Below are 26,922 nucleotides of genomic sequence, written 5' to 3' on the forward strand. Positions count from 1 at the left end.
TTAAATTCATCCAACCTACTCAACATCACAATTTATTACAGCTTACAACAATGAATTGATCATTGTTTTCCGTGAATCCCTGAAGTGGTGCCTTTTGTGCAATATTTAATAGTTCGAAATTGAGCTGGTTATTTTCTTCAAACTTGCTCCACATTTCACTTCCTATATTAAAGTTTTAATTAGTTTTCACAAAGTCAACTTACTGCCAGTTGAATTTTGGTCGAAACCAGGTTGTCAATATAGCTCCTTATAATTTGATTAAACGGACCAATCCATAAGAAGCTTGCTCTTTAAATGACAAACACTGTCCGACTTTTATGAAAAGCAGGAAGCTCTTCATTTTCAGCTTATTTGCCCCCCCGAAAGCAAGTATTTCTACCTAATTGGTTAACTTCTCAGATTATAGCAACCGCTTTTTGGCAACAATCCAGTTTAACGAAAAGCTTTAATTAAAGAAAAAAAACTGAGAGTTTCCGCAGTACCAAACTGGGTAAGTGTGTTCTCTTTTTCTTAAAAAAACACGAGGTCAGTTTTAAAGTGATCAGTCTATGGTTAATGAAAAGTGAGGCTTTATCAAGCAGAACTAAAGTACTATTGAACGGTGTTAATTGTTTTCCGCTAGTCATTTGACTCGTCAGTGTAAATCTTATCGCTGCCCTTATGAAAAAGAATTTTTAACGGTTTTTTAACCATTCGGTTGTCTTAAAAATTTCCTCAACAGGGAATTTCAGGTTGCGTTCTGATTTTAATTTTTTTTCCGATCTTGTCAGTCTCAGAGGGTGAGACTGGGAAATTTCCATAGCAGTCTTCAGTGACCTGTCGCTAGTAGAATTGAATTAATTTTAATTCGCTTCAGACATTAAGTCCTATGTCCTATGTCCTATTCCAGAGATGTGGAGATAGACTTTAAATATTTCGGAAAATACCAGGAAGTGAAAAAAAGGGTCATTTTCTTGGTAAATTACGATGCAATATACTCTATCAATAGACTGGCAGGTTTTCTTTACAGGGAATAGTGCCTGGGCGTCGAGGCCTTCTGAAAGGTAATTTTGCATCACGTGTCACGAGACGACAGGAGACGTTGCGTTTAGAAAGGCATAATCCCATTTACAGCACCTTTTCCGTTGTTAAAGGACCCACTGAACAACAACTGTTCAGTGTAGTTACCCAGTTGAAACAGGAGGTGATTGCCGTATTCCCGAACTGGAGCAAGAGTATTTTCAAAAGAAAAGTACCCATTCACGACCATGTAAAAGTGCATCGAACGGATTTTCAACCAGGTTAACAAGTAGCTCTAAAACCATATCAGAACACGACTTCAAAGACGACCCTTCTAAGGGCAATTTTCCATTCATTTTCGTAAACTGCCACGCGTAATCGGCTAAATCAAGGCTTTTCGGATTGACAATATTTTAGTGGGTATTTTAAGCTCAGGTCTACATGTGTGATTTTGAGTGAACGTCAGGGGTTGTAAGGGCTAAGAGGCTTTTTCGAATATCCACTTGCGAGTCAGTATGACATTACCATGAAAATTCGTTTCTAGGTATGGCGGCAAGATTCCAACTTCTTTTAGTTCTATTGTTACTGATGAGACAGACCCAAGAAAAGACTCGGCACCACGCTATTTACAAAGAGAGGATTTCAGAGAAAATTAATGAACGAAATGAGGAGACAGAGGAATCTCGGGAAATTGCGAGTGTTGGTTGGAGACGAAGGAGGAGTTTAAGTGGTGAGGCAATGCATGTGCTTAGTTAGTTGTATTGAAGGCACCTAAGGTAAAAGTTTTCTCCTGACATTAGAAGAAGGGATCGGCGAGAATGTCTTACACGAATTCGTGAAAAAATCCGTAACAGTCAATTTGTATACGGAGATGAGTCAGTCTAATGGGCCTATCAAATCGAAATTTCAACTCCCCCCCTTCCTTCCCCTGGCCAAGCCCCGGGCATTTGACTATTTTCTGTGCCCGAGGGTGGAGAATTTGACCTTAACCTCGGTGGTGTGGGAAAAATTGAACCGGAAGTGTCAGGTTTCAATTTTTTTTCGGGCGCAGAAGTCGCTAACAGCTTTGAACACGTGTTTGGACGAGATGAAAGAATTTGAAGGAAGAGATATAACATTTGCGAGCGATTGGCTTACAAGAAAGGTCTTCAAAAGTTGTCTTCAAAGGAATTTTGGCTGCGTAATTCGTCTTTGTCATATTATAGAGTGAATACAATACGGTACGTTTTCACACCGCCATTTCATTGTCAAGACTGTACGTTCCTGTTAAAGGTAATCCACCGACACTGAACAATTTAAAATGCATGCAATCGTAAACGCTCTAGGCTCTGTTGTTGATACAGTACCCTCGTTAAACAACCTTAGCCATGTTTCGGAGCAGCTTACACTTGCTATTGACATTGTCCGACTTAATTAATTCAATTTCAAATCTTAATCACTTTTAATAGCTTCAATATTAAAGATTTGTTTTTTTTTTTAAGTTTTGGCCCGAGGGGGCAATCCAATCTTCAAAAGTTCAAATGCCAGGGGTTTGTCCGAGGAGGGGGGGGGGGGGTTAATTTGTGATGGGGTGATGAAGTTTCGAGTTGATTGGCGCATAAGAAGGATATTATATTCATATATCAATTTATATCGGCAAAAAATGTGAATTAGCAGATCTAAGTAACATAAATACAAAAGAATGTTCTGAAAGGTGGTCGCCATTTATGAAAGTGTAAACGTATAAACGGTGTAATAATCATCCTATTGTTCGTAGAACCTCGTCCCCAGGGTCTCTCTTCTTTCCTTGGAAAGGGAAGAAGAGAGACCCTGGGGGCGAGGTTGTTGTCCGTATTGATGATAGACTGTATTATAAATGCCTAATTGTTCATTTTCAATTGCTTCCTTGCAGATTTAAGACCACAGCTCAGCACTGAGGAGGCAAATACCTTTTTGCAATATTGATTGATTATTTAACAGTAGTAAATAAATTTGCAGCAAAATGTGAGTAAGGTCATGATTCTACCTTACCAGGTCTGTCACACAACAATAAAAAATAAGTCTAGTAATTAGACTTTCCCTTTACCCAGAAATTCAGGCATTGTCTATTGTGTACCAGCTGCTAATCACGGTCATGAAACATTTTGTGACTAACCTTACCACCAGGAAGGTTTCAATCTGTAGTTTACTTCGGAGATACCACCTCTGGAAAGAAAAGCGTCTTTTCTAGTTCCCTCAACTTCCTTTTTCAAAGACGAACCAAGTGCAAAATTGTAAAGGTAACATAATTTTTAACTGCAGACATAAACAAAAACTGTTTTTTATAGCTGCATTCGCACTCGCTCTGAAAAAAAGTTCTTCAGAACTCCTCCCACATGCAAATGTCGTTTTTCAAAGAGATTATTTAGAAAAAGATATTTACAACTTTTTTGCCGCAGCAAGGTGTTTAAATAAAAAGTTCTTACTAATACCCTTATTTTGGAGTGAAAGATAGGGGTGGTAACTTTCAGAAAATGTTGAGAATTTCTTTTCCTCGCTAATGAAAAATTTCACCGTTTAAATTCCAATAGAATTTTCCTGGTCGGGGAAGACGATACCCGATTCGCGCAATAAGCCATTTCCGAGTCATGTCTGCCTCCTCTTCAAGTGCGAAGTTTTTGTGATGGTAATTAGCTCTACTTTACATATGAATGAAAACTCATTTTCATAAGAAAAACTTCGCACTTAGACTCGCTTTGAAGAGGAAGCAGACATGAACTCGGAAATGGCCCATTCTAGGCATGGTGATATGCCCGCTGAAGCCTAACCCTAACCCTAACCGCTTAAACCGTCATCTATTATTATTATTACATGGTTTTTGAATATTATCAGCGCTGATTCGTTGCACTTGAGGTGTTTCACCGAAGCGGTTTTTTCAAAATGGCCGCAAGCCGTTTTGTCACGCTTATTCAAAGTAGAAAGAAGAAAATTAGTTTATTGATCAATATTTCTTTACATGCAATTCATATAGTTATCACATACGGGGCAAAATTACCGAATGCGCCTTGGCTGAGACGGAGGGCATTTTTTCTTAAACACGAGGGCACTTTTGGTAATCAAGTGGGTATGATTACTTGATCCTGCTTATCCAGAGCAAGCGAAGTTACAGGAGAATCTTCTTCCAAATTCTGACTCTGATTTAAACTGCTTTTTTTCCACATGTGAAATACAGTCTAATTAAATTAAGCGCTATTTCTGCTGACATCATCGATTTATTGAATTGAACTTTAACCGAATGAAAGCATGTTAAGCTGATCGTCATTTGTCGCGGCATTGAACGGGCTTCCATCAATAAGTTTTCCCTTTATGTGATAAACATGTAATCGCAATGTGCCCTCGTGCAATTAAGGATTAATTTCACTTGTGAAAACTTTGAAAATACCCGTGAAATCAATCCTAATTGCCCTCGGGCCCATGCAATTACATATACCTCCTTTGGGTGAGGCTAAATCGCGTGGGTGGGTGGTGGGTCGTGGGTCGTGTTTGTTTGAAGATTAAAAAGATATATATTAGCTCTCTCAGTACTCGGTCCAAATTTGTTTTAGGTCTTAGGTCTTGTTTGTTTCAAAAATTTCCAGTTTTTGATTTAAAAAAAGGGTTAGGGTTAGGGTTAGATTAGGGTTAGGAACCCACGACCCACGACCCACCCACCCACGCCGATTGGACACTCTCAACCTCCTTTATTTTCTCTTGCAACAAGCTTTGCTGAGCTTTTCTGAGAAGATCCCCATATTTTAGTGTCTGTAACGTATTTATAGCAGATGGATACAATTTTGAAAGTTAAAAATATTAAAATGGGTTTCACTGTTATAAACTAGCTTGGCATTTATATTATTTTGTAAACAAATTTTTATTGATTTTTTCAAATTACGTATATGATTTTAAAATTTTCAGGTCCTCAGGATCCCTCAGGTAAATAGTTCCACATTTGCGCCCCTCTAAATTTTAGATTTATGTCTGCATTTTGCAAATGCCATAACCCGGGATATAAATATATATATTTTTTACAGCTTTATTGGGTACTCCTCCTGCAACGTACAATATAAATTTATAATACAACACAAGACAAAAAAAAAAGATAACAATAGTAATAATAATGACAAAGAAAAGAAATAAAGAAAAGAAAAGAAGCAAACCCAAAAGGGGTAGGTGCAACGGGACTAACGTCCCATGCGAGGCACCGCCCCTAGATTAAGTAAGACCTAGGTTAAAATCAAATAACATGAATACTCAAACATTCAAAAATAAAGTACGAGTGGCATGGGCACGTAGGGACTAGAGTCCACGTGCAGGGGTAATTGATTTCTTATACTCGCAACAGGTGAGTGTTCATTAATTTACGAACAAAAAGTTGAAAGGCAGTAGGCGAGGAAAAACTGGTTGGAGGTGCTAGCTTACAAACATAGTTCCATAGTTTAATTATTCTATTAAAATACGAGGCCTGAAAAGTTGATGTTTTGCAAAAAGGAGTGCGAAGATTAAAGGAGTTACTTAGTCTTGTACGACCATGGTAAACAAAGGATACATAATTCAAAACATCTAAATCGGTACGACAGTAAAGGCATTTATAAAAAAAGATCTAGAGAAAGTGGGAGTAAGTCTAGCAAAGTTAGCTGCTCTTTGTACGACGTCTCGCCTCTGCGCGTGCGTAAAATCCACCTGCTTGCGCTTCTCTGCACCTGTTCCACCTTACTGTTCAGAGTGACGTAAGCGGGCGACCAGACTTGGGTGGTGTAGCACAGCTGAGACTTGACGAAAGACAAACAAAGTGAGCTCCTAACAGAGACGCCAATAAGCAGGGGACAAGTACGTCTAAGAAAACCAAGAAGCTTGTTTGCTTTCGCAGTGATGGCGTGGATGTGTGAGTTCCAAGAGAGCGTACTAGTTATGATTACGCCAAGATCTTTTTCTTCTGAAACGCGTGTCAGGGCTGTGCCATCAAGGGTGTAGTCAAAAGCAATCGGAGTCTTTTTCCTAGTCACAGTTAGTACTTTACATTTGGACGTATTAAAGCTAATATTATTACGCTGCAACTAGACGTGCATATTACAGAGAGTGTCTTGTATGAGGTTGTGACTACCAACGCGGAGAGTCACGTGATTAGTGCGTTTTTGAGAAGGGAGTGGTTTTTTGTGTGTGTAAATTCAAAGTGGCCGCTACAGCTCGGTGAGTATTTTCCTTTTCGTCGAAGTTTTGCCTATTTGTAACTTAGTAATCGTTGCGTTACCTTTCTGTTAGCAAACCGCCAAAAGTAGAGTGTTTACGAGAGCGGAGATGTGAGATTGTCACAGTGGAATAAAGTTGTTGTGTTAAAAGTTGTCCGGTGTTTACTCGCCCGCCATCGAATCGGTCTTGGTTTGGTGTTGACACTGGGACGCACGAACTTATCAAAAACGGACGTGTCCTCCTCGCGGGTGATATAGTTTTAAAGCCCCACTTTCAACCGACAGGCATTGCGTGCCGTGGAACAATTTTCAAAAATGAAAATCCTGCCAAAGCTGAAATTGCCACGATAGGTAAAGGCCACGGGTAGCCTATACTTTCTTTGAAGGAATTTTAGCCGATTGCCTTTAAAATTTACAGCATTTCAATGAGTTTTTATGTTACAATATCTTGGTCAATATCCAGTTCTGAATTCCGTTGTCCGAGGTCTAAACTAGTCTAAAGTCCATTTAGCATACATATAGTTGTTGGCATTTAAAACTGTTGTTAATGGCATTGACTCCAATCAAAACCAGTACGGCAGATGCTTTGCAAGTTTGTAAGATGGTATTTAAAAATATACTTTTTCTTAACAATACCGGGAGAATTTCAAAATAATATAATTAGCCCTGTAAGATGTTACCGAGTCGTACGATGACCGGATATTGCATTGCTTGCAACGAAAACACAAATAACTCGTTTCCGGTCACGCACACAATTGTTTGTGCGCAACTTTTACTGCGCAGGTAACACGACTGTAATATGTCACGCATTACTTCAAGCATTAGTTAAGATAATAAATTAGGGAGCTTAAGCACGCGCGTTTTTTAGACACGGACGGCAACCGAAAGTGAGTTGTTTTCCCTTTTAACTTGTCTTCACACAACCACAATTACATTCACATTAGGAATAATTGTTCATTAGAGATGATTAGTGTAAAAATCTGGGAGACACTACTGCCCTGGCACGCAAAATGTTCTCTTCCGGTTGCCGTCCGCGTCTCAAAACCGCGCGTGCTTAAGCTCCCTACCCTTATGGCGACAAAAACGCCGGGGAAAAATTTCCAGGCCGGCTAAAGAATGGCACATTTATTTCCAATTAATCATGAAATGTTAAAGAGAAAGGACCTGGAGGCTGAGAAAGGCCGCTAATCAAGTAGTGGCGGAAAGTTTTGAAAACTCGAGGAAGGTTAGTTTTAGCAGAAACCCATAAGGGTTGAAACGTGTAACGGCCCCTTTTGTGCTGGGAAACAAGCTTCTGAATATTCAATTTGCTAAGTACCATATATGGAACAACAAGAGCGAGGGGTTTCCAAATATGGTACTTAGCACTGAAACATTCAACATCAGTTCGCACTGAATATTCGGAAGCTGTGAACGCGCGTTACACGTTTCAACCCTTATGGGTTTGTGGTTTTAGTCAACGACGTTGCGTGAATTTAATGGGGTTGGTTTTTTAAAATGTTTTTATTACGCTACAAACTTCATAGTTCAAAATGAATGCATGTTTTTGAAGTTCTTTTCCTTTACTTTCCTGAAAATAGAGTAGAATTATCTTGTCTTCCTAGTCCACATGAATAGTGCGGACCTACGAGGAAACAGTCAGAGATAATATTTCACAAAAACCACACTCCAGAAGAGATATGATACAAAACACTACCCAAATAAAGATAACGCCTGCTTGAAATTTCGCTGCTATGCTCGAGAAAGTTTTTTACATCGATCCTCTCTTTGGTTCCATTCCTTCTCAGACAGGTCACGCAAAATCATGACAACCGATATTTTCCAAGAGCTTTGCAACATCACATCGATTTCACTCGTTTAGATCATCAGTGACCCCTACTTTTTTAAGACATGAATCACTTACTCTTCTTACAATCTACAGAATATGATGAAATAAAAAAATCACAATGTAACAAGTCATCTTTTAATTTTTTTTCTTTCCTTTCTTTCGTTGTGTCCTGAACTCTGCAAGTGGTTACAACGGGTAGCGCTTGTTAAGGATCAACTCTACTGTTTACGACATCCCTAGCGGCATTATCTAAAAAACTCACTCCTATATTTCTATGCACAGAAACCTTCACTCTAACGTATTATTTTTATGATTTTCGACGGATGTCGCGTAGTCGTCCGTGGTGATTGCCCTTGACTGAGGACTGTACCGAATTCGAATCCTACTCGGCCTGCCTTCTGCGAGACAAAGAAATCTTACGCTTGCGCAGCCACAGCGCGAGCCCACCACCCGCAAAAAAGTGCAAAGTTAAAAACTGACTTGATTCCTATGCTTTTTTCGAACGAACGATCGAAAAGTTAAAGAAGGGCGATCCGGCGAGTCAATAGAACTCGCACAGTGGTGATAAGTGAGCATGGGGCCTTATTCGCAAGGCGGCCATATCAATCTCGTTCTCAGAGTCATCGTTCCCTTGACCAGCGGTCGGGAAAGAGAGACTCTGGTGACTCTGGTGGCATCCAAAAAAGGCCATATTTGATTGGCTGTTGAAAAATGGTTTCATTTCCTGCCATTTTCAGTCTAAACTCGAAAATCATGCTTTCTTGTGGATTTTTATTTACACCAGGTTGAAGATGATCTAGAAATAAATCATTTTACAACTTACCAGTTCCGTAACGTTTTTGTTTTTGAAAATATAGAAATTTTCACTTGCGTGACACCAGATGCTGAAATCTGTTTTGATCGTTATTGCTTATTCTCCGCAGTTTAAAAGCTTCGAGTGTATTAGGAGATGTGTTTACACTCATGTGTACTGTCTCGCAAGTGAAAAGTAAGCGCTGTCATGGCAAGGACAGGTGAACTCCATTGTTGATTTCCAACCGTCTCCCCTCACGCACGCGCAGCTATTTAACCGGAACCAGAGTTTTCTTGTTCCGGTTTTGGATTATTCCAGAGCCTCTCGCGCCCGTTCTGCTGGAGGCGGAGGCTCTGGGAAAGAGATTGCGGCCATATTGGCCATAGACAATAGGCCATTTCCGAGTTCATTTTCTGCCTCCTCTTCAAAGCGGGTCTTTATGCGAAGTTTTTGTGATGGTAATTAGTTCTACTTACATAGGACTTTGAAAAGGAGACAATTTTTTATGCCAGGGCCAGCTGAACAAAGTGGAAGCGCTGGATCTTGGGAGATCTAACCAGCAAATAATTTGTAGGCTTAAAGCAAGAGAATACGGCTCGGCCGGACCTCTTCCGGGAGTTAAATGACTTGCCGTTACAATTTTTTTAAACTTGTAACGGCAAATCATTTACCTCTCTGAAGAAGTAAGGCCGTGCCTGACGAAATATTGGTAAATCAAAAAATATATCTCCTCACAGCTGTATAACCAGCCTTGCAGTGTTATTTTGCTTTAAAGAGGAGGCAGACATGAACTCGGAAATGGCCTATATATTTCGTACCCCGAGACTGGGGCTGGGCAATCTGCGAGCCATGAGAATTTCGCATTTAAGTCTAAGCACCCATTTCAAATAGCGCTAATAAACAGTTATTAATTAATTCTAAGCACCCATTTTAAAACGGTTTGCTTTCAATAACTGTGTGACTCGCATGTTGACTCGCATAACTCGCATGATTCGCGGTCATGGCTCGCGTGGCTCGCACACTCTCCTAACTCATACGATACTCCATGGAGACTCGCGTTGAAATGTTTGGGAACGAGTTTCGGTGGGGCAAAACAAAAGTCTTCAATCCCTCAGGACTCAAGACGGACGCCGTGTGGTTAAGGTCCATTTGCGCTCAGAAAAAAAAATGTGATGGCTGATACCTTTTAGCCCACACGTCATACTTGCGGGTTAAACCATCAAACAATGATAAGTACTTCATGTATCCGTTATTATTATGTATTTAAATGTAAGGTATTTATAGTGTATTTAATAATTAGCACTATATACCCATGTATACCCTTATATACCCCTATATAGATGCATCCTTGTCATTCTTGGATGCATCTAAGCCAGTCGATCGCCATTTTAATCTGCCCAACCACTCCAAAAAACACATGGCTATCTGCGGCCTTTCCCTACATCTAGGTACGACGGAAAGCCGCAAGAATCTGGAACAAAAATTCATCTTTCATTTCGGCACCCTTAATCCTCAAGGTATTAACGAACGCTTTTCATTTAACTAATATATTCCTATTTTTCACGTTGCCATGTTACCACCAATAGCGTAGCTCCTACTCTACTATAAAAACTACACGTAACCCATAATCCCTCGATTTGCTCTGACGAAGGGCTAACGCTCGAAACGTCAGCTTTTAGAATCTCTGTACGGTGGCCAATTTACATTATCAACTCCGTTGATAAACCAAATTGTTGTATACTACTTCCCCACCGACGCAGCACTACAGTTTCTTTAGAAACTACCCCTTCATACCCCTATATACCCTTGTATACCCTCATATACCCCTGTATACCCATGTATACCCAATTAGCAAAATCCAACTAGTGGTCTATTATCAATGCTGCGTTCTGATTGGTTGAGCTACTAGTAGGCTATTTGTTATAGCCCACTAGTAGCGAAAAGTAGCGGCTTTGAAAACCAAAACAATGGCGGCCACTAGTAGCCTGGCCGTATTCTTAATGTTTTGACGGCAAATAAGAATTAAAGTCTAGCTTTAACTAGCAAAAGATGTTTTGTCTCGATATTTTTTTGACCAACTAGTTGGATTTTGGCTGTTGACCCAGAGCCCATTCGGGCTCGAGGAATAATTGTTAAATATACCCCTATATACCCATGTATGCCTTATATATCCATGTATACCCTTGTATACCCTTATATACCTTTATATACTCAGTCAGAAATAGACCTTCTCTTTAATACTATAGTACTACCTAATATTAATTACGCATTATCTGTCTACTCCGCATCCGAGTCCGATCTTACACCTGTACAATGTTTCTTAGACCGCTGTTTTAAAAGGAAATATACGTCTGAGCGTGTAAGTGTTGATGATCTGTTAGAGAGGCAAGATCATAAAATTTTTAGAAAAGTTTCCAACTCTAAAGGATATGCACTTATATATATATATCATGCCTCGTGTTAAATCGTCCTGTTATAATCTTAGAGGAGAAACGTGTTTTAAACCTAAGATTAACACTATGCGTTTCAAAAACTCTTTTATTAACCGTTTAGCTTTTAAATATGAATTAGCTGTGTGATATACTTAATTTTTTCAATTCTTACTATTTACCTTTTTCATACTTTTATTAGATTTTAAATTTCTTAGAATACACTTACTTGTAACAAAAGATATGTATATCTTTTGGTGAGGCAGTGTGGCCCAGTGGTTAGGGCGCTTGCCTTAAGATCCGGATATCCGGGTTCACGACCCGCTCTGACAACTCGTTGAATTTGTTCCTGGTAGTCCCTGGTTCAACTTCCCAACTGCACTTGTAAATAGCCAACTGGTTTGCCTCCGGCCAGTTGGGATTCTTAACAGTTGTTGTTGTTGTGTTCTGTTGTTTCGTTGATTGTGTTTCATTGGCCCTGAAAAGCCCCTATGGGGAGCGGTCAATTAAGTATGTATGTATGTATGTATGTATGTATGTATGTATGTATGTATGTATGTATGTATGTATGTATGTATGTATGTATGTATGTAATAAAGACTCTATTACTTTATTTGAAACCCTTATATACCCAGAAAACCCTTATATACCTACGTATACCCTTGTATACCCTTATCGACCCTATATATCCACGTATACCCTTGTATACCCAGATATACCCATGTTACCGTTATATACCACTATATACGCATGTATACCCTTATATACGCCTTTATACCCACGTACACCATTGTATACTCCTGTATACCCACGTATACCCTTGTATACCCTTATATACCCCTATATACCTATGTATACCATTATATACCCACGTATACCTTTGTATAACCGTATATACCACTATATACCCATGTATACCCTTATATACCCCTGTATGACCCCAAATGTCAATTGCCGGTAAAAAAAAGGAACAGCATGTTAATTTTTGTTGGTAGGCGAGGTATCGACGAGCCAGAACATTTGGGCAAGCCCGGACGGAATGTCTGAACAAGAGAGAAAAACGCAATACCTCCAGACACCGGCGCTGGAGCGTCGTACCAAACGAGTCATCCCGGGATTTCGGCCCGTGCGATCGCTTTTGGACGCAGTTGGCCCTTCGCTGCTTTCTGCTACCGACCTTGCCTCCCGGCACGGCATTGAGGGAGAGATATGTCGGCCCCTAAACCATATGTAACAAATCCCACGCCTACTCACAGCTCCAAACCGCCCTTGTCAATATAGCGTAAGAATTAGATGGCTTATAAATTCAAGAAAAAAATCATTTATCTGTCATATGGTAAGCACTGGAGTCACAGATTACAAAGTGTGCGCATGCGCCCTGCTAAAGTTAACATACATACAGTCATAAGCTTTATTTCATCTTGAATTTTGCAATATCGTTATTCTCTTATTTACATCATTATACCATTTCTTTGACACGAGAATTACAGCGAAATGAAAGCACAACTTTTTCGCGAATTTTTTATGATAAAAACCTGTTCAGAAATCCAAAATCTAAGTTAACAGCGCACACCAAGCCTACTCCTGAGTATCTGGCTAGCCCAAAAAGAATTCTGGGTAATTCTGCCCTAACACGACAAGGGAAGACTCCCGATTCTCATTTCATAGTTTTTTTCATAAGTGTCGGGCCACCCAGTCCTACCAGCAAAATAACGCATCGATTGAAGGTTTTAGCTTTCAAAACTTGCCCAGATTGTGTCAGTAGGTCCTGGAATTCGTCCACAGAAAGGCCAGAGAGACAACTTCACTCGTGAACCGCCATGTTTACAACAGAGCATTTTAGACGTCCCAGTCTGCATGAAACCATCTCTCGCCTCTGTCTGACACAAGACCAGACACGCACGTTCTTACGTTACGTTTATGCATGCCTATAAAATCAACTGAAATGTCAATTGCTAGTAAAAGAAAAAAGGAGAAAAGAAAAAAGGCAGCATGTTAATTTTTTTTGGTAGGCTAAGTATCGAAGAGCCAGAACATTTGCGCATGCGCTGACTGAATGTTTGAACAAGAGAGAAAAACGCAGTACCTCCAGACACCGGCGCTGGAGCGTCGTACCAAACGAGTCATCCCGGGATTTCGGCCCGTGCGATCGCTTTTGGACGCAGTTGGCCCTTCGCTGCTTTCTGCTACCGACCTTGCCTCCCGGTACGGCATTGAGGGAGAGATATGTCGGCCCCTAAACCATATGTGACAAATCCCACGCCTACTCACAGCTCCAAGCCGCCCTTGTCAATATAGCGTAAGAATTAGATGGCTTATATATTCAAGAGAAAAGTCATTTTATCTGTCATATGGTAAGCACTGGAGTCACAGATTACAAAGTGTGCGCATGCGCCCTGCTAAAGGTAACATACATACAGTCATAAGCTTTATTTCATCTTGAATTTTGCAATATGGTTATTGTCTTATTTACATTATCATACCGTGTCTTTGACACGAGAATCACAGGGAAGTGAAAGTACAACTGTGTCGCGAATTTTCTATGATAAAAACCTGTTCAGAAATCCAAAATCTAAGTTAACAGCACACACCAGGCCTACTCCTGAGTATCTGGCTAGCCCAAAAGGAATTCTGGGTAATTCTGCCATTCCACGACAAGGGAAGACTCCCGATTCTCATTTCATAGTTTTTTTCATAAGTGTCGGGCCACCCAGTCCTACCAGCAAAATAACCCATCGAGTGAAGGTTTTAGCTTTAAAAACTTGCCCAGATTGTGTCAGTAGGTCCTGGAATTCGTCCACAGAAAGGCCAGAGAGACAACTTCACTCGTGAACCGCCATGTTTACAAAAGAGCATTTTAGGCGTCCCAGTCTGCATGAAACCATCTCTCGCCTCTGTCTGACACACGACCAGACACGCACGTCGTTTCTTACGTTACGTTTATGCATGCCTATAAAATCAACTGAAATGTCAATTGCTAGTAAAAGAAAAAAGAAAAAAAGAAAAAAGGCAGCATGTTAATTTTTTTTGGTAGGCTAGGTATCGAAGAGCCAGAACATTTGCGCATGCGCTGACGGAATGTTTGAACAAGAGAGAAAAACGCAGTACCTCCAGACACCGGCGCTGGAGCGTCGTACCAAACGAGTCATCCCGGGATTTCGGCCCGTGCGATCGCTTTTGGACGCAGTTGGCCCTTCGCTGCTTTCTGCTACCGACCTTGCCTCCCGGTACGGCATTGAGGGAGAGATATGTCGGCCCCTAAACCATATGTGACAAATCCCACGCCTACTCACAGCTCCAAACCGCCCTTGTCAATATAGCGTAAGAATTAGATGGCTTATATATTCAAGAGAAAAGTCATTTTATCTGTCACATGGTAAGCACTGCAGTCACAGATTACAAAGTGTGCGCACGCGCCCTGCTAAAGGTAACATACATACAGTCATAAGCTTTATTTCATCTTGAATTTTGCAATATGGTTATTGTCTTATTTACATTATTATACCGTTTCTTGGACCCGAGAATTACAGCGAAATGAAAGCACCCCTTTCTCGCGACTTTTCTATGATAAAAACGCATTCAGAACTCCAAAATCCAAGTTAACTGCACACACCAGGCCTTCTCCTGACTATCTGGCTAGCCCAAAAGGAATTCTGGGTAATTCTGCCATTCCACGACAAGGGAAGACTCCCGATTCTCATTTCATAGTTTTTTTCATAAGTGTCGGGCCACCCAGTCCTACCAGCAAAATAACCCATCGAGTGAAGGTTTTAGCTTTCAAAACTTGCCCAGATTGTGTCAGTAGGTCCTGGAATTCGTCCACAGAAAGGCCAGAGAGACAACTTCACTCGTAGACCGCTATGTTTACAACAGAGCATTTTAGGCGTCCCAGTCTGCATGAAACCATCTCTCGCCTCTGTCTGACACAAGACCAGACATGCACGTCGTTTCTTACGTTACGTTTATGCATGCCTATAAAATCAACTGAAATGTCAATTGCTAGTAAAAGAAAAAAGGAGAAAAGAAAAAAGGCAGCATGTTAATTTTTTTTGGTAGGCTAAGTATCGAAGAGCCAGAACATTTGCGCATGCGCTGACTGAATGTTTGAACAAGAGAGAAAAACGCAGTACCTCCAGACACCGGCGCTGGAGCGTCGTACCAAACGAGTCATCCCGGGATTTCGGCCCGTGCGATCGCTTTTGGACGCAGTTGGCCCTTCGCTGCTTTCTGCTACCGACCTTGCCTCCCGGTACGGTATTGAGGGAGAGATATGTCGGCCCCTAAACCATATGTGACAAATCCCACGCCTACTCACAGCTCCAAACCGCCCTTGTCAATATAGCGTAAGAATTAGATGGCTTATATATTCAAAAGAAAAGTCATTTTATCTATCATATGGTAAGCACTGAAGTCACAGATTACAAAGTGTGCGCATGCGCCCTGCTAAAGTTAACATACATGCAGTCATAAGCTTTATTTCATCTTGAATTTTCCAATATGGTTATTGTCTTATTTACATTATTATACCGTTTCTTTGACACGAGAATTACAGCGAAATGAAAGTACAACTTTGTCGCGAATTTTCTATGATAAAAACCTGTTCAGAAATCCAAAATCTAAGATAACAGAACACACCAGGCCTACTCCTGAGTATCTGGCTAGCCCAAAAAGAATTCTGGGTAATTCTGCCATTCAACGACAAGGGAAGACTCCCGATTCTAATTTCATAGTTTATTTCATAAGTGTCGGGCCAACCAGTCCTACCAGCAAAAAAACGCATAGATTGAAGGTTTTAGCTTTCAAAACTTGCCCAGATTGTGTCAGTAGGTCCTGGAATTCGTCCACAGAAAGGCCAGAGAGACAACTTCACTCGTGAACCGCCATGTTTACAACAGAGCATTTTAGGCGTCCCAGTCTGCATGAAACCATCTCTCGCCTCTGTCTGAGACAAGACCAGACACGCACGTCGTTTCTTACGTTACGTTTATGCATGCCTATAAAATCAACTGAAATGTCAATTGCTAGTAAAAGAAAAAAGGAGAAAAGAAAAAAGGCAGCATGTTAATTTTTTTGGTAGGGTAAGTATCGAAGAGCCAGAACATTTGCGCATGCGCTGACGGAATGTTTGAACAAGAGAGAAAAACGCAGTACCTCCAGACACCGGCGCTGGAGCGTCGTACCAAACGAGTCATCCCGGGATTTCGGCCCGTGCGATCGCTTTTGGACGCAGTTGGCCCTTCGCTGCTTTCTGCTACCGACCTTGCCTCCCGGTACGGCATTGAGGGAGAGATATGTCGGCCCCTAAACCATATGTGACAAATCCCACGCCTACTCACAGCTCCAAACCGCCCTTGTCAATATAGCGTAAGAATTAGATGGCTTATATATTCAAGAGAAAAGTCATTTTATCTGTCATATGGTAAGCACAGCAGTCCCAGATTACAAACTGTGCGCAGGCGCCCTGCTAAAGTTAACATACATACAGTCATAAGCTTTATTTCATCTTGAATTTTGCAATATGGTTATTGTCTTATTTACATTATTATACCGTTTCTTTGACACGAGAATTACAGCGAAATGAAAGTACAACTTTGTCGCGACTTTTCTATGATAAAAACCTGTTCAGAAATCCAAAATCTAAGTTAACAGCACACACCAGGCCTACTCCTGAGTATCTGGCTAGCCCAAAAGGAATTCTGGGTAATTCTGCCATTCCACGACAAGGGAAGACTCCCGATTCTCATTTCATAGTTTTTTTCATAAGTGTCGGGCCACCCAGTCCTACCAGCAAAATAACCCATCGAGTGAAGGTTTTAGCTTTCAAAACTTGCCCAGATTGTGTCAGTAGGTCCTGGAATTCGTCCACAGAAAGGCCAGAGAGACAACTTCACTCGTAGACCGCTATGTTTACAACAGAGCATTTTAGGCGTCCCAGTCTGCATGAAACCATCTCTCGCCTCTGTCTGACACAAGACCAGACACGCACGTTCTTACGTTACGTTTATGCATGCCTATAAAATCAACTGAAATGTCAATTGCTAGTAAAAGAAAAAAGGAGAAAAGAAAAAAGGCAGCATGTTAATTTTTTTTGGTAGGCTAAGTATCGAAGAGCCAGAACATTTGCGCATGCGCTGACTGAATGTTTGAACAAGAGAGAAAAACGCAGTACCTCCAGACACCGGCGCTGGAGCGTCGTACCAAACGAGTCATCCCGGGATTTCGGCCCGTGCGATCGCTTTTGGACGCAGTTGGCCCTTCGCTGCTTTCTGCTACCGACCTTGCCTCCCGGTACGGTATTGAGGGAGAGATATGTCGGCCCCTAAACCATATGTGACAAATCCCACGCCTACTCACAGCTCCAAACCGCCCTTGTCAATATAGCGTAAGAATTAGATGGCTTATATATTCAAGACAAAAGTCATTTTATCTATCATATGGTAAGCACTGAAGTCACAGATTACAAAGTGTGCGCATGCGCCCTGCTAAAGTTAACATACATGCAGTCATAAGCTTTATTTCATCTTGAATTTTCCAATATGGTTATTGTCTTATTTACATTATTATACCGTTTCTTTGACACGAGAATTACAGCGAAATGAAAGTACAACTTTGTCGCGAATTTTCTATGATAAAAACCTGTTCAGAAATCCAAAATCTAAGTTAACAGCACACACCAGGCCTACTCCTGAGTATCTGGCTAGCCCAAAAAGAATTCTGGGTAATTCTGCCATTCCACGACAAGGGAAGACTCCCGATTCTCATTTCATAGTTTTTTTCATAAGTGTCGGGCCACCCAGTCCTACCAGCAAAATAACCCATAGATTGAAGGTTTTAGCTTTCAAAACTTGCCCAGATTGTGTCAGTAGGTCCTGGAATTCGTGCACAGAAAGGCCAGAGAGACAACTTCACTCGTGAACCGCCATGTTTAAAACAGAGCATTTTAGACGTCCCAGTCTGCATGAAACCATCTCTCGCCTCTGTCTGAGACAAGACCAGACACGCACGTTCTTACGTTACGTTTATGCATGCCTATAAAATCAACTGAAATGTCAATTGCTAGTAAAAGAAAAAAGGAGAAAAGAAAAAAGGCAGCATGTTAATTTTTTTTGGTAGGCTAAGTATCGAAGAGCCAGAACATTTGCGCATGCGCTGACTGAATGTTTGAACAAGAGAGAAAAACGCAGTACCTCCAGACACCGGCGCTGGAGCGTCGTACCAAACGAGTCATCCCGGGATTTCGGCCCGTGCGATCGCTTTTGGACGCAGTTGGCCCTTCGCTGCTTTCTGCTACCGACCTTGCCTCCCGGTACGGCATTGAGGGAGAGATATGTCGGCCCCTAAACCATATGTGACAAATCCCACGCCTACTCACAGCTCCAAACCGCCCTTGTCAATATAGCGTAAGAATTAGATGGCTTATATATTCAAGAGAAAAGTCATTTTATCTGTCATATGGTAAGCACTGGAGTCACAGATTACAAAGTGTGCGCATGCGCCCTGCTAAAGGTAACATACATACAGTCATAAGCTTTATTTCATCTTCAATTTTGCAATATGGTTATTGTCTTATTTACATTATTATACCGTTTCTTTGACACGAGAATTACAGCGAAATGAAAGTACAACTTTGTCGCGAATTTTCTATGATAAAAACCTGTTCAGAAATCCAAAATCTAAGTTAACAGCACACACCAGGCCTACTCCTGAGTATCTGGCTAGCCCAAAAAGAATTCTGGGTAATTCTGCCATTCCTAGACAAGGAAAGACTCCCGATTCTCATTTCATAGTTTTTTTCATAAGAGTCGCGCCCCCCAGTCCTACCAGCAAAATAACCCATCGATTGAAGGTTTTAGCTTTCAAAACTTGCCCAGATTGTGTCAGTAGGTCCTGGAATTCGTCCACAGAAAGGCCAGAGAGACAACTTCACTCGTGAACCGCCATGTTTACAACAGAGCATTTTAGGCGTCCCAGTCTGCATGAAACCATCTCTCGCCTCTGTTTTCTTTCAAAGGCTTGCCTTTACCCACATTCTAGCTTAACGATGGCAGCCTGGTGGCTTCTGGAGACGAAAATAGCCTGAAAAGGCACTTATACACAGGAAAAAATAACAGATTCCCATTTTTGGATATTTTAGGGTATTTTGAAGAATACCAATAAAAATCCCAAATTTGGCAAAGTGAGACAAGTCCCAACCAGGGAATTCCCAACCAAGTTCCCTGACTGAGACTTGTCTCACTCTTCCAAATTTGGGATTTTTGTTGGTATTCTTCAAAATACCCTAAAATATCCAAAAATGGGAATCTGTTATTTTTTCCTGTGATAAAATGATTACCTACCAGATTTGAGCCAACCCGCTCGCTTCTTGTCGGAACAGAGACGGTTGACATTTGTCACGTGATGGTTTAACATGCTCCTTCTAATTAAATACATAATAATAAGGGATATATGAAGTACTTACCGAAAGAATATGGAGGAATTGTCAAAGCGGTTGGGGTTTCCACTGTCTTTCTAGGAACTAGAAGTTATAACCGAAATGGGGACACGACTGTTGTTCAGCAGTAACCTTTGTAGACCGCCAAAGCTAACGTAGAGTACCATTCTAAAGATTTTATATGATTTCTTATTGAAGATGAACAGACCATCAATCTGATAATTCAAAGACTTCTACAATACAATGCCGACCAAGGGAATAATTTCACTAACATCGTAAGCGTAATGCCTCGGGATGTAAACAGAAGAGAACAAACTCCTATATCATGTTTACCTTTAGAAGTAATGTCCTATATCTTTCGATTTCTTCCAATATCCGATGTGAAATGTGCAGCTCTTGTGTGTTATGTATGGTCCCGTGCGGCGGAAGATCCCATTCTGTGGAGAAGTGCATTCATCAGCCTTGGAACAAGAAGAGAACGATTTTCAAATTTGCTTGTTGACAGTCTTCAACGACGTTGTATTCAATATTTGAAATTTAAGCACATGTCGACTGCAGCTCAAATTATTCAAGTTTGCAAACAACTTGGCTCAAATTTGAAAACTCTATCTCTTCAAGGTTGTAGGTGCGTCAATGCCTCGTTACTTGACACTTTAAGCAAGTGCTGCCCCAACATACTTCATCTAGACTTAAGCCGTTGTAGGCAACTTGATATGGTAAAGGATGCCAACTGGCTTAGTGACTGTTCCTTGGTTTGGAGACATCTTGCTGTGCTTGATTTAAATGCTTGTAAAGACATCTCAGATTTTCTGGTGTCGAAAATAGCAGATACATTGCCATTGGTTGTTAATTTATCAATTTCTGGATGCAAAGGTATTACAACATCAACATGGGAAAAGCTTGCAAAAAAGGTTGCTTCCTTAAAGTACCTTGACATAAGTCGATCCGATATGACTGATGATGTGATGCAGACATTTTCTCAGATTCCGCAACTAAAACTCAAAGGTGTAAATTTGACTGCTTGTAAGCATTTGACAGACAATGGAGTTGTATCACTCATTAAATTCCAGAATTCAGTTGAAATTCTAAAGCTTGCCTGCATGGATATCACAAACAAAACACTTACTGGTATTGGTAAACATATGGAACATTTGAGAGTCCTTGATCTAAACAGCTGTAGACAAATAACTGATCCTGCATTATCAACTGTTAAAAGTCTTTTAGTCAACTTGGAATCATTAAACTTGTATTCCTGCTATCAGCTGTCCAACATTGGCCTTTCACATCTCCTATGCTGGTCACAGGTAATGTGAGGTTACATGTATGTTTTGTGCACTGTTTCTTAATCATGCTTTCTTGTAGTTATATTTAATAAATAAGGGCAAGGATTGCACTGGATGGATTACATCCTTGTGCATTCCTTTAAAGCAAGCCCTGGTTTAAGTTTCAACATTGGTCATAACCAGCAGTTGAGTGTGACCAAAGCTGATGCCGTGTCTAACCTGGCCTCCTCTGTTTCATAACACTTCCACTTCCTTGTTTAAATTAGAAAGACACAGTACCAGGCTTGGGGCTACTGACGAAGAGGGTCAAAGGAACTATGAAATGACTATTGTGATTATGATTTTTTCTAACAGGGAATAAGTCAAGACATTCCACTTAGAGTCCTTGTTCTAAATGGCTGCAGCTCAATATCGGATGAACTGATTTCAAGGTTTTCAACTATTTTACTCAATCTTCAACAGCTTGATCTCAGCTCTTGTCTTCATGTTACTGACATTGGGCTTTCAGCAATAACAGACTCTCTAGTTCAGTTGCAGTCACTAAGACTCAGTTGGTGTATTAACATCACAGACAATGGTCTATTGGGACTTGTTCATGAGCAAAAGGATCATCAAGGAGTAGACATAGACAAGAGCAAAAAGGCAAGACACAAGAAAAGTATATTGCAGTATGGTTATATTTTATTGTGATTACATGGTTTTAACCCCACCTTCGTAGTTACAGCAAATGCTAGAAAAGAATGAACTCCTTCAATAATTCACTGACGTTGTTTGAAGCAAGTGAACAGTATCTAATCAGAAGCTAAATATGCATTTTCTGGTAATTTGATTGAATAGTGCGAGCAAGAAAACTACTCAGATCCTTGCTGTACAACAGAGAAGAGAAAAGCCTAAATTTTTGAAATTACATAAATTCTTTTTTGAAAGATAAAAAAGTACTTAACCTAAGTTCCATAGAAATCTCAATATTATTGTCAGAACTCAGTTCGATGAAATTTTCCATTTTCAGGTGTTAAGAGGCATAAAACACCTGAGAAAGCTGAAGAGTTTAGACATAAGCCACTGCACATGTATCACAGATGAAGGACTCAGAAGCATCTGCCAGTTAAAAAATATTACATTTTTGAACATAAATATGTGTACACAGGTCAGGTAATACCGTAATAATAATAATAATAATAATAATAATAATAATAATAATAATAATAATAATAATAATAATAATAATAACAACAACATGTACTGGGATTATTATTTGTAAATTATAAACATCATTATTACTATTATTAATTTTAAGGACATATATACCTAGATGTAATTCTAGCAACCTTCAGTGATACAGCCGACAAGTTACAAATGCTGCAAACAGCCTACTATGACAAGCAAGAGAGATGGGCCTATTTATCTTGTTAGGGCTCATGTAGAGGATATACATGTAGAACCCCTGCTTGTAAAAATATAGATCATGTGTCAAGGATTAAGAACAAAAAGACCAGCAAAGGTGCTTCTGGACTTTGCTGGACATGGTGTGAATGTCCCATTATAATTAACCAGCCTAAACTGCTACAAGACACTTGTACAGACTGTGTAACAGTGCCTTTAAATGTGCCAACACTACTGAAAGGGATTCCATATTGCTTAATGTGTGTGTGGATCCGGGTGGAGACTGTTGATTGACTACAGAAGCGTGAAAGTTGATGGGAAGAAACTTGCATGTTAACAGAAGAGGAGATAAAAAATGCAACTAAAAAATGGAATCGAATCTCTGTTTTATTCATTTTTGTAATTTGTTAAACATTGATTTTGCTTGTTGAAAACTTTCTGATAGAAACGTTTAAGTACTGTACTTTAAACAATATGTAGTCAACAAGATGAACGTTTGGTGTTTATCTGTTGCAGATTACAGACAGTGGACTGACTGAAGTAGCAGAATGTCTACATTCTTTGGAGCAGCTTTCGTTTAGTGGATGTACCCAAGTAACTGATGCTGGTTTCTCTTCAGTTGCAATTCATCTTGAGCGACTTGTGACACTTGATGCATCAAAGTGTGATAACATTACAGACAAAAGCATTCTTACATTAGCAAAACATGGCCGCAATCTGTCTCATCTTGACCTGAGTATGTGCAGTCAGATTACGACAAATGCAGTAGATCAGTTGGAAATAAATATTCCCGGGCTTGCAACACTACAGTTAAGATACTCTGGAGCTCGGCTTTCCACCAAGGTGTATGCTCTGTGAAGACGACAATTCAGTGATTGCCAGAAGATATACTTACATGTGTAATAGTAGTGTTTTAGCTAGAACATTATTAACCTCATGCAATACTGGTTCTGAATAAAACTAAATTTCAGTTATTGCCAGTAGTCAACTAGTCAAAATTCCACAGAGTACATTGTAATGTAACTGTGATGCCATCACTGTTTCTCTATTAATATAATTTTTATCCATGATCATAAATAATAATTATTATTATAATTGTTATACTTTGCCCACCCACACTTTCCCTAATCTACACAACTACTATAGAGAGCTTGGAATACAACTGTAGATAAAAACTTTGACTCTGGTCTTCAGTACATTGAGAAATGTCATTAGTTAGACAAGGAAATCGATGGCCGTAATCCCTTCATTTTTACTATTTGATGATAACTTTACTGAGTGCGTAATATCCAACAAAGAAGAGTCCCACAAGCCCTGCTATTAAGTAGCACATGACTTTTCTGTTTGATCGTCCAGAGGCAATCATTTTTGACAACCGAGCAGCACTGCCACTTAATAGACTAGAAGAGCTGCCAAATTCATCTCCCTGCAAAGAATAGGTTACAATGTTACAAATTGTAGACTTTCTGATGTGCTCTGAAGAGATTACATGCTGAGAGAAAAATAAAAATAAAACTATGTCTCAAGAATTCAAGTCAGGGTATAAGATACATGACAGGAAAGCCACCGTGTCCAACACTTGTGAAAGTAGCCTCTAGCTGTCAATACTAAAAAAAAACATTCTCTCTTTTGGGAAGCGACTGGGTATGTTCAATGAACTAGTACCAGTAATTTAATTTTTTACATTATAGTTATTGTTGTAGTAATCCTAACAATAATTATTATGAATCTTTGTACTTATTGCGATTCTTTATGGTTCTGTTTACTCCGATGAAACACAGACACAAGCCAGAGTGATCACTTTCCCACAACCGTATCTAAACAGTCACATCTATTTTTAGACATGGCAAAGATCAACTTGCATTATGTTGCCTCAGATCTTTAATAAAAGCCTATCTCTAAATATGTGGGGCAAATTCATGAAAGAAGTGGAGCTACTTGCACACAATTTGATTGGTTCACACCTATGATCTATTAGAGAACAGGGCCCAGTTCCTCGAAAGCCGATTAACTTAATCCAGGATTAGCGCAAACTTTTGTTTCACGTTTTCAACTTTTTGGAGAAAGTTTCTTTTGCCTATTTTTGTTTTTCAAGATTGATGTCTTCTCATGTAAAGTTCTGCCGAAAATCTGCGTTGAACAGCATTTGGGAGTAGAGAAATAAACTGCTTGGTTAATTTTTAATCTTAGATTAGCGTTAATCGGCTTTCGAGGAACGGGGCCCAGATGCATAGCTGACGTCCTCATCAAAAACGTTTTATTCTTTATTATACAAGCATAAAACAAACAGATTCCATGTTGCTGTGGGTCTTTTCAGTAATAGATCACAGAAGACATAAAAATGTGGCAAGCACATCAATGACAAACTCAGCGATCATCTTGACTTTGCCACTTTTTTGTTCTTAGGTCACATTTTTTTATGTTATCTGTGATCTCTTACTAAACAGATGCATGGCAAAATGGAATGGAAATAATTAAAAAGGGTAACTTCACAGTGAAGTAAAGCATCTTCACAGAAATCAGAAAAGATTATGCAACTGCAATCTCATGATAAGATGGCATGAGGAAGGGGTAACTACAGTCTAGATCTGTTGTACTTGAATTGAATACAACCCAGGAGTTTACGGTAATAATTTTTTTTTAAATTATAGTACATTGTCACTTACCATTCCATCAAGGTAATTATTTTGCTGTTTGGACTCATTCTCGATGTCGATAGCAATCTGAAACAATAAGATAATGGAAAGCAATTTTTTTTATATACAGACATATTCAACAACGGTACAACTAATAATAATAATAATAATAATAATAATAATAATAATAATAATAATAATAATAATAATAATAATATCTTTATTTAGACTGAAAAAGACCGATCAGCAAAATCATAAGATTTGCTGGTATAAACCGGTGATCAGTAAAAATAGTAAAGAGATAAAAATGTATAGCTTTTAAGATATTTACAAAAAATATATATACAGGATCACATCACAAAACGAGATATCAAGACTGATGGACACTACAAATAATAAGCATGGGCTAAATTATAGAATGCTGGGCCACTTATTTCCATATCCTTGAATAACAATAGTGCTTATTGTTATGTGTTTCGTTCTTCAGAAGCTTCCGATAATTTCCATATGGATTGCCCTGTGATGGCTCCAAAGCAAGGATAAGGAAACATGTTAATCGCAAGTTACCCGCAGTGGTGCAATAAAATACACACGAAAAACCTCTAACCCCTTTCAGGCGTGATACTTTCGCTGCTAAATCATCCACCATTCGGTTATTTTCTGTCTCCAGCATCTCCTCAGTCGATGCACCTCTAGATCCTGCAAAATTAAATGTCGTAGAAAGTTCCACGTCACCTTTAATTTTATACTCAACTTCACTGTCTTTCAAACACCGTAACAATGTCAAACGATTGAGAGGGAAAGTTTTTCTCCATCAAATAAGTTTTCGTTATTTTTCGACGCCAGAGAAAAGACACGGGTAATGTTTTCCGGGTTAATAATGGACCTGCTAACCTCGATTATTTGTACCTCGAGTCGCCATCTTGAAATTTGTGTTTGCATTGAAGCCGCTGACCACTGTCTAAAAACGGTGCCTGGCCAAACGGGAAATGTTATTAGGGCCGATTTACACGGTACGATTTTGTCGCATGCGACAACGGCTTACGACTACGGTGGCCCAAAAGGGTCAATCACAAATCAGTTTACCAAAACACAAAACAATTTCCCAAAACACAAATCAATTTCCCAAAACACAAATCGATTTCTCAAAACATAAATCAATTTCTCAAAACACGAACCAGTTTGCCAAAACACAAACCAATTTCGCGAAACACAAATCAATGGACTGGGCATTTGCTCTGTAATTATCAGAGAGAGCCTGGAAGGGACTCATTCCCAGGAATTTTCGCGTCCAACATGGCGACTTCTTCATGTCAGTGACAACTCATCGAAATATCATAGGGGTTGACAAGCCTGACTCACGCTTTCCACCCACGTGTTTTAGCCGTTAAATCTCAGAGTTTAGCTTTTACGAGTATATCTTTCAGAGACCTTCCTCGTTTGTATGATATAATTGAAGGTTCTTAGTAGATCTGTCTGAGTAAAGGCTGTTTCTCTATCAGTTGCCAGTGTTTCATGAGAATGTTTTTAAGGCTGGGAACTGTTGGTTGATACTGTGTGACAAAGGGCAAAATGGTTTTTTCTCTTGATGGTTTTTGTCGGAGTGCTTCTTTCCTGTTTTCAAAGTGTATTTCAGAGAGAGTTTGAGTTATTAAGTTTCGTGGATATCCTCTCTCTCTAAGATGCTTTTTGAGTTCTTCTAGTTGGTTTTGAAAGTTTTTTTTTGAGGATTTTGTTCTGATTAACCGGAGGGCTTCGCCTTTTATAAAGCCCTTCTTGACCCCTAAAGGGTGGCAAGACGTGAAATGTGTATATTGGAAAGTTTCAGTAGGTTTGAAATGCGTTCGTACGTCGAGAATTGACGAGCTGTTAAACCGTTTGCCTTTGTACACAATTGTATCCAGAAATGTGACTTTTTCCTCAGAGATTTCTGCTGTGAATTTAATAGTGGCGTGGT

General features: G+C 39.8%; 2 protein-coding genes and 1 long non-coding RNA gene across 4 annotated transcripts; 2 read left to right on the top strand and 1 right to left on the bottom strand.

Moving 5' to 3' along the window:
* The first annotated feature begins 358 nt into the window (after positions 1 to 358).
* Positions 359 to 3,351, top strand: LOC138022174 (uncharacterized). Its single transcript, XR_011126530.1, has 3 exons — positions 359 to 490; positions 1,544 to 1,729; positions 2,891 to 3,351. It is a non-coding gene; the product is annotated as an uncharacterized lncRNA (long non-coding RNA).
* Positions 3,352 to 19,681: 16,330 nt separating this feature from the next.
* LOC138021644 (F-box/LRR-repeat protein 14-like) lies at positions 19,682 to 24,232 on the top strand. 2 transcript variants are annotated; one of them, XM_068868575.1, is made up of 4 exons: positions 19,682 to 20,967; positions 21,301 to 21,588; positions 21,956 to 22,093; positions 22,846 to 24,232. In XM_068868575.1, the coding sequence occupies exons 1-4, from the start codon at positions 19,948 to 19,950 to the stop codon at positions 23,185 to 23,187; spliced, it is 1,788 nt and encodes a 595-aa protein (XP_068724676.1). In that variant the 5' UTR covers positions 19,682 to 19,947; the 3' UTR covers positions 23,188 to 24,232. The 2 variants fall into 2 exon arrangements, with proteins under 2 accessions (XP_068724676.1, XP_068724677.1); XM_068868576.1 differs by having other exon boundaries at positions 19,689 to 20,967; positions 21,956 to 22,098.
* On the bottom strand, positions 22,699 to 25,918 carry LOC138021645 (BET1-like protein). Its single transcript, XM_068868577.1, has 4 exons — positions 25,860 to 25,918; positions 25,573 to 25,664; positions 24,996 to 25,052; positions 22,699 to 23,755 (listed from the first exon to the last, which is right to left on the bottom strand). Exons 1-4 carry the CDS (start codon positions 25,885 to 25,887, stop codon positions 23,585 to 23,587), a joined length of 348 nt encoding a protein of 115 aa, XP_068724678.1. The 5' UTR covers positions 25,888 to 25,918; the 3' UTR covers positions 22,699 to 23,584.
* Between the last annotated feature and the right edge of the window lie 1,004 nt (positions 25,919 to 26,922).

Source organism: Montipora capricornis, chromosome 10, assembly GCF_036669925.1.
Source record: "Montipora capricornis isolate CH-2021 chromosome 10, ASM3666992v2, whole genome shotgun sequence".
NCBI lineage: Eukaryota > Metazoa > Cnidaria > Anthozoa > Scleractinia > Acroporidae > Montipora > Montipora capricornis.

Bases quoted from the DNA above. Each gene is read 5' to 3' on its own strand.
- LOC138021644 (XM_068868575.1), top strand. From the start codon at position 19,948: ATGCCTCGGGATGTAAACAGAAGAGAACAAACTCCTATATCATGTTTA. The intron at 20,968-21,300 runs GTAATGTGAGGT...TTTTTCTAACAG, and splicing joins ATCTCCTATGCTGGTCACAG to GGAATAAGTCAAGACATTCC. The intron at 22,094-22,845 runs GTCAGGTAATAC...TATCTGTTGCAG, and splicing joins ACATAAATATGTGTACACAG to ATTACAGACAGTGGACTGAC.
- LOC138021645 (XM_068868577.1), bottom strand. From the start codon at position 25,887: ATGGCGACTCGAGGTACAAATAATCGAG. The intron at 25,053-25,572 runs GTTAGAGGTTTT...TTATTGTTTCAG, and splicing joins AAGTATCACGCCTGAAAGGG to ATTGCTATCGACATCGAGAA. The intron at 23,756-24,995 runs GTAAGTGACAAT...TATTCTTTGCAG, and splicing joins ATAATTACCTTGATGGAATG to GGAGATGAATTTGGCAGCTC.